Raw genomic sequence first — 8,374 nt, 5'->3', positions numbered from 1 at the left:
GGGTTTATTGGTGTCAGACTCGATGCACCGGTACTGCTTGCCATGTGGAAGCAGAGAGAACAGTCTATGGCTTGGGAATAGATGTTGTTCAGGGGTTTATTGGTGTCAGACTCGATGCACCGGTACTGCTTGCCATGTGGAAGCAGAGAGAGAACAGTCTATGGCTTGGGAATAGATGTTGTTCAGGGGTTTATTGGTGTCAGACTCGATGCACCGGTACTGCTTGCCATGTGGAAGCAGAGAGAACAGTCTATGGCTTGGGAATAGATGTTGTTCAGGGGTTTATTGGTGTCAGACTCGATGCACCGGTACTGCTTGCCATGTGGAAGCAGAGAGAACAGTCTATGGCTTGGGAATAGATGTTGTTCAGGGGTTTATTGGTGTCAGACTCGATGCACCGGTACTGCTTGCCATGTGGAAGCAGAGAGAACAGTCTATGGCTTGGGAATAGATGTTGTTCAGGGGTTTATTGGTGTCAGACTCGATGCACCGGTACTGCCATGTGTCTATGGCTTGGGAATAGTGTTGTTCAGGGGTTTATTGGTGTCAGACTCGATGCACCGGTACTGCTTGCCATGTGGAAGCAGAGAGAACAGTCTATGGCTTGGGAATAGATGTTGTTCAGGGGTTTATTGGTGTCAGACTCGATGCACCGGTACTGCTTGCCATGTGGAAGCAGAGAGAACAGTCTATGGCTTGGGAATAGATGTTGTTCAGGTGGTGTGAACAGGTTTATTGTGTCAGACTCGATGCACCGGTACTGCTTGCCATGTGGAAGCAGAGAGAACAGTCTATGGCTTGGGAATAGATGTTGTTCAGGGGTTTATTGGTGTCAGACTCGATGCACCGGTACTGCTTGCCATGTGGAAGCAGAGAGAACAGTCTATGGCTTGGGAATAGATGTTGTTCAGGGGTTTATTGGTGTCAGGTGTCACCGGTACTCGATGCAGTACTGCTTGAGAACAGTCTATGGCTTGGGAATAGATGTTGTTCTGACTCGATGCACCGGTACTGCTTGCCATGTGGAAGCAGAGAGAACAGTCTATGGCTTGGGAATAGATGTTGTTCAGGGGGGTGTTTACCGGTACTGCTTGCCATGTCAGTCTATGGCTTGGGAATAGATGTTGTTCAGGGGTTTATTGGTGTCAGACTCGATGCACCGGTACTGCTTGCCATGTGGAAGCAGAGAGAACAGTCTATGGCTTGGGAATAGATGTTGTTCAGGGGTTTATTGGTGTCAGACTCGATGCACCGGTACTGCTTGCCATGTGGAAGCAGAGAGAACAGTCTATGGCTTGGGAATAGATGTTGTTCAGGGGTTTATTGGTGTCAGACTCGATGCACCGGTACTGCTTGCCATGTGGAAGCAGAGAGAACAGTCTATGGCTTGGGAATAGATGTTGTTCAGGGGTTTATTGGTGTCAGACTCGATGCACCGGTACTGCTTGCCATGTGGAAGCAGAGAGAACAGTCTATGGCTTGGGAATAGATGTTGTTCAGGGGTTTATTGGTGTCAGACTCGATGCACCGGTACTGCTTGCCATGTGGAAGCAGAGAGAACAGTCTATGGCTTGGGAATAGATGTTGTTCAGGGGTTTATTGGTGTCAGACTCGATGCACCGGTACTGCTTGCCATGTGGAAGCAGAGAGAACAGTCTATGGCTTGGGAATAGATGTTGTTCAGGGGTTTATTGGTGTCAGACTCGATGCACCGGTACTGCTTGCCATGTGGAAGCAGAGAGAACAGTCTATGGCTTGGGAATAGATGTTGTTCAGGGGTTTATTGGTGTCAGACTCGATGCACCGGTACTGCTTGCCATGTGGAAGCAGAGAGAACAGTCTATGGCTTGGGAATAGATGTTGTTCAGGGGTTTATTGGTGTCAGTGTCAGTACTGCTTGCCATGTGGAAGCAGAGAGAACAGTCTATGGCTTGGGAATAGATGTTGTTCAGGGGTTTATTGGTGTCAGACTCGATGCACCGGTACTGCTTGCCATGTGGAAGCAGAGAGAACAGTCTATGGCTTGGGAATAGATGTTGTTCAGGGGTTTATTGGTGTCAGACTCGATGCACTATGGCGGTACTGCTTGCCATGTGGAAGCAGAGAGAACAGTCTATGGCTTGGGAATAGATGTTGTTCAGGGGTTTATTGGTGTCAGACTCGATGCAGTCCGGTACAGGGGTTTATTGGTGTCAGACTTGCCATGTGGAAGCAGAGAGAACAGTCTATGGCTTGGGAATAGATGTTGTTCAGGGGTTTATTGGTGTCAGACTCGATGCACCGGTACTGCTTGCCATGTGGAAGCAGAGAGAACAGTCTATGGCTTGGGAATAGATGTTGTTCAGGGGTTTATTGGTGTCAGACTCGATGCACCGGTACTGCTTGCCATGTGGAAGCAGAGAGAACAGTCTATGGCTTGGGAATAGATGTTGTTCAGGGGTTTATTGGTGTCAGACTCGATGCACCGGTACTGCTTGCCATGTGGAAGCAGAGAGAACAGTCTATGGCTTGGGAATAGATGTTGTTCAGGGGTTTATTGGTGTCAGACTCGATGCACCGGTACTGCTTGCCATGTGGAAGCAGAGAGAACAGTCTATGGCTTGGGAATAGATGTTGTTCAGGGGTTTATTGGTGTCAGACTCGATGCACCGGTACTGCTTGCCATGTGGAAGCAGAGAGAACAGTCTATGGCTTGGGAATAGATGTTGTTCAGGGGTTTATTGGTGTCAGACTCGATGCACCGGTACTGCTTGCCATGTGGAAGCAGAGAGAACAGTCTATGGCTTGGGAATAGATGTTGTTCAGGGGTTTATTGGTGTCAGTGATGCACCGGTACTGCTTGCCATGTGGAAGCAGAGAGAACAGTCTATGGCTTGGGAATAGATGTTGTTCAGGGGTTTATTGGTGTCAGACTCGATGCACGGTACTGCTTGCCATGTGGAAGCAGAGAGAACAGTCTATGGCTTGGGAATAGATGTTGTTCAGGGGGGGTTTATTGGTGTCAGACTCGATGCGATGCACCGGTACTGCTTGCCATGTGGAAGCAGAGAGAACAGTCTATGGCTTGGGAATAGATGTTGTTCAGGGGTTTATTGGTGTCAGACTCGATGCACCGGTACTGCTTGCCATGTGGAAGCAGAGAGAACAGTCTATGGCTTGGGAATAGATGTTGTTCAGGGGTTTATTGGTGTCAGACTCGATGCACCGGTACTGCTTGCCATGTGGAAGCAGAGAGAACAGTCTATGGCTTGGGAATAGATGTTGTTCAGGGGTTTATTGGTGTGGCTTGGGAATAGATGTTGTTCATTGGTGTCAGACTCGATGCACCGGTACTGCTTGCCATGTGGAAGCAGAGAGAACAGTCTATGGCTTGGGAATAGATGTTGTTCAGGGGTTTATTGGTGTCAGACTCGATGCACCGGTACTGCTTGCCATGTGGAAGCAGAGAGAACAGTCTATGGCTTGGGAATAGATGTTGTTCAGGGGTTTATTGGTGTCAGACAGTCTCTTGGGAATAGATGTTCAGGGGTTTATTGGTGTCCGGTACTGCTTGCCATGTGGAAGCAGAGAGAACAGTCTATGGCTTGGGAATAGATGTTGTTCAGGGGTTTATTGGTGTCAGACTCGATGCACCGGTACTGCTTGCCATGTGGAAGCAGAGAGAACAGTCTATGGCTTGGGAATAGATGTTGTTCAGGGGTTTATTGGTGTCAGACTGTCACCGGTACTGCTTGCCATGTGGAAGCAGAGAGAACAGTCTATGGCTTGGGAATAGATGTTGTTCAGGGGTTTATTGGTGTCAGACTCGATGCACCGGTACTGCTTGCCATGTGGAAGCAGAGAGATGGCTTGGGAATAGACAGTCTATGGCTTGGGAATAGATGTTGTTCAGGGGTTTATTGGTGTCAGACTCGATGCACCGGTACTGCTTGCCATGTGGAAGCAGAGAGAACAGTCTATTGCTTGGGAATAGATGTTGTTCAGGGGTTTATTGGTGTCAGACTCGATGCACCGGTACTGCTTGCCATGTGGAAGCAGAGAGAACAGTCTATGGCTTGGGAATAGATGTTGTTCAGGGGTTTATTGGTGTCAGACTCGATGCACCGGTACTGCTTGCCATGTGGAAGCAGAGAGAACAGTCTATGGCTTGGGAATAGATGTTGTTCAGGGGTTTATTGGTGTCAGACTCGATGCACCGGTACTGCTTGCCATGTGGAAGCAGAGAGAACAGTCTATGGCTTGGGAGGCTGGAGTCTTTGACATTCATCCACTCACACACAACAAGTGAGGTAGACTCAATCATGTACACTCTTACTGACAGTTACTGCTTTGTGTGATTCATTGTTGTCTCTACCTTCTTGTCCTTTGTGCTGTTGACTGTGCCCAATAATGTTTGTACGATGTTTTGTGCTGCTACCATGTTGTTGTTATGTTGTGTTGCTACCATGCTGTGTGTCATGTGTTACTGCCTTGCTATGTTGTTGTCTTAGGTCACTCTTTATTTAGTGGTGTCTCTCTTGTTGTAATGTGTGTTTTGATCTATATTTATATTGTATTAATTTGTATTTTATTTTTTTATCCCAGGCCCCAGTCCTGGCAGGAGGCCTTTTTGCCTTTTGGTAGGCCGTCAATGTAAATAAGAATTTGTTCTGGACTGACTTGCCTCGTTAAATAAAGTTTTTATTTTATTTTTTAAAGGGTAGAGAGCCATGGCGTGCTGAACAACACATACTATCCATACTCTCTCCCACTAAGAGGAGGGATCAGGGACCAGTGTCCCACACTGCTACTGTGTTATATAATAAGTCATGGCCCTAACCCAACCCTCTCCTGCCTGGGGTCATAGGTGTGATTCTAGGAAAACCACAGTAGCAAATACTTCATACAGAACATGGGTGGAGATCACAGGAGGCTGCTAAGGGGAGGATAGCTCATAATAATGGCTGGAACGGATGGAATCATACAACTGGAGATCATGTGTTTGATGTATTTGATACCATTACACAGATTCTGCTCTAGCCACTACCACTAGCCCGTCCTCTCCTATTAAGGTGCCACCAACCTCCTGTGGTAGAGATGGGGCCTACACGTGGACATTCCCTGTATTGATGACCCAACCTCCTGTGGTAGAGATGGGGCCTACACGTGGACATTCCCTGTATTGATGAACCAACCTCCTGTGGTAGAGATGGGGCCTACACGTGGACATTCCCTGTATTGATGAACCAACCTCCGGTGGTAGAGATGGGGCATACACGTGGACATTCCCTGTATTGATGACCCAACCTCCTGTGGTAGAGATGGGGCCTACACGTGGACACTCCCTGTATTGATGAACCAACCTCCTGTGGTAGAGATGGGGCCTACACGTGGACATTCCCTGTATTGATGAACCAACCTCCTGTGGTAGAGATGGGGCCTACACGTGGACACTCCCTGTATTGATGACCCAACCTCCTGTGGTAGAGATGGGGCCTACACGTGGACATTCCCTGTATTGATGAACCAACCTCCTGTGCTAGAGATGGGGCCTACACGTGGACATTCCCTGTATTGATGACCCAACCTCCTGTGGTAGAGATGTGGCCTACACGTGGACATTCCCTGTATTGATGACCCAACCTCCTGTGGTAGAGATGGGGCCTACACGTGGACATTCCCTGTATTGATGACCCAACCTCCTGTGGTAGAGATGGGGCCTACACGTGGACACTCCCTGTATTGATGACCCAACCTCCTGTGGTAGAGATGGGGCCTACACGTGAACACTTCCTGTATTGATGACCCAACCTCCTGTGGTAGAGATGGGGCCTTTACGTGGACATTCCCTGTATTGATGACCCAACATTCCTGCATGGGCCATACAACATGCTGAATGGCTGAATATGTTCATCACAACATCACCCGGTCAATATGTTTATCAGTCTGTTAATATGTTTGTCTGGCTGTGATAACTGATAACAGTGTTGTTGTCAATAACTGTTCACACATTTGAAAGACGATTATTCACAAAGTACTGTTATGTTTGCAATTCAAATTCTAATCGGGTCCATGGAAACGTTGACAGATTAAAGAGATGGGATTAGTGAGAAGATATTTTATCTTATGAGAATAGCAGGTGAATCAATATCTCAATTTAGACATGCACTACTAGAACTGTGTGGAGTCCATTCAATAAATAGGCACTGCCCTCTAGTGGTTCAAAACAGGTGTCAGTTATGTTTATTTCCTGTAGATGTACTATTATACCATAACTACTGATATTGCGATCACTCATTATATTTGCAATGAGGCACGTTATGACAGTAATAATGTTAGACACATTATGACTGAATGACGGATTATACAGGAAATTCTATCATTTCAGTTTTGATTTCATTGACTGATATCCACCAATAGTTTCTGATGCAAGACTTGTGCAAGCAGAAGGTATATCGAATCTGACCTTTACGTTTCACCCTTTTGGTAGGCCATCAGATCAGGGCTTTGTGATGGCCACACAAAAATTTGATTGTGTGTGTCTGTCTGTTGGTGTGACGTACCCTGACAGTATACCACCAGTTTGGTCAGCTTTCAACCCAACTTGGCTGAATTGTAGTGATCTTATGCCACTTCACACACATAGACACATGTGCATGGACACACACACACACACACACACACACACACACACACACACACACACACACACACACACACACACACACACACACACACACACACACACACACACACACACACACACACACACACACACAAACAGCTGTGACTTGCAGTTCAGAGAAAAGGGTTGGTGTTCTCCTAAAGGTGTGGCATGACCACAACACATGCAGCATGCACCCATAGACAATGATAGAGGACACAAACAGCTGTGACTTGCATTTTAAAGTGGTCAACTGGGTGGGGATTCCTATGGATTGTAGCCTCAATTGCACTGCCCATGCTGTCACAGATATAAAGATGAGTCCTCTATCTATCTCTATGCGTGCAGACATCTCTATGCGTGCACCGTGCAGTTGTTGAGAGAGCAATTAGAATCTAAACCAATTGAATCACAGGTAAGAAACTAGCAAATCACAAGGAAACAGTATCTCTTCAGGTAGATATCCTTAAGGTGAGAGGGTGGAGCCAAGAAACGTGTCAATATTTACTACAACTCTTCAGAGATTTCTCTCTGTGTGTCTACATGTAAACACATACCAAGATGGATTTGTACAGCAGTGAATCTGATACCCTCCGGACAATCGCTATGAAAAACAATGGAGACCTGGTAGAGGAGGGAGGGGGAGGGGGAGGTTGTTTGTTGTAGCTTTCCTCTTCTAACCACTGGTCTCAAGATATATTCATCTGATTACTGGTGGTGCCTTTTGGCAGTGTCTAACCATAGTATCATACGAGAAAAACATTGGTAAGATTTACGTAGGTCAGATTGGTAAGATTGAGGATACCATGTGTAACGTGTCAACATGTTCACTTTAATATATGATTGTTGTTTTCTGTTCCACACGTCACATAATAGCAGATGATTAGATATGAATATGTTGTGTAACACTTTATTATTGGCGCCACTGGATAGGGGCTGTGTACAGTTCTGTCCATTGCATTTTTTTTTTTTTTTTATCTTGAATGTTCTACCGTTGTTAAGGAGACCAGCAGAGTGCCATGTGGCAACAACAGAGAGAAAAAGAAGGGCGAGGTGTAGGTGGGAGAGTTTCTAGAAAAACAGAAAATGTCTGCCCTCGTCCCGACACTTCCTACACAATAAAGCTTTCTCTGTTTGTGCTCCGCTTCAGAGTCTGTTTGGACTCAGTTCCATAACCTTTAGTCAGACAACATGGTGGGGATCAGTCACCAGGCACTTTCCAATCTGTGCTAAAGGTGCTCTTCAGCAGAATACAGTGGCCATGATAGATTTATGTACCAAGAAGCGCTGTCATAACTCACAGCCCTGTGGGTCTAAAACTGGGTGACGCTTGACCCATCCCACCGGCCCCACGGCCATATTGTTGAAAATGTCTCACTCAAGCCAGCTGTGTACCAATGGCTATACTTAGAAAAAAAGAGCCCAGACGGTCAAACGACTGAAATAGCCTCGAACCAGGGTCCCCTATTTCAGAACAGATGGCTCTATTTACTCTGAAGTTCAATGCCACTTCTCTCCTTGTTGGGCCTGTTTGTTTGGGTGATGGGTCATGTTTGCCTGATGTGTTTTCCTACAGAGACAACATGGAGGTTTGGACCAGTGTATTCGAGAAACAAACTGTTTCCTCTGGCAATGATCAGCATGATCTTACTGAGTGTGCGCCGCCCCAATCCAACTTCAATGCTAGTTGTAGACAGAAAGCTCATCGATAACAACAGCCATTCCTAAGGT

The 8,374-nt window shown here is 46.6% G+C and overlaps 1 protein-coding gene across 1 annotated transcript in view; it reads right to left on the bottom strand.

Annotated features, from left to right (window-relative positions):
* Nucleotides 1-8,002, bottom strand: part of LOC124006032 (neural-cadherin-like) — a 114,425-nt gene extending 106,423 nt beyond the window's left edge. The window contains 1 exon segment of the mRNA XM_046315692.1: nucleotides 7,945-8,002. Coding sequence (XP_046171648.1) covers nucleotides 7,945-8,002 — 58 coding nt within the window.
* Between the last annotated feature and the right edge of the window lie 372 nt (nucleotides 8,003-8,374).

Source organism: Oncorhynchus gorbuscha, linkage group LG19 (assembly GCF_021184085.1).
Source record: "Oncorhynchus gorbuscha isolate QuinsamMale2020 ecotype Even-year linkage group LG19, OgorEven_v1.0, whole genome shotgun sequence".
In the NCBI taxonomy this organism is placed as follows: Eukaryota; Metazoa; Chordata; class Actinopteri; order Salmoniformes; family Salmonidae; genus Oncorhynchus; species Oncorhynchus gorbuscha.
The sequence above is the reverse complement of the archived record's forward strand: the minus strand, read 5'-3'. Positions and strand labels throughout refer to the sequence as shown.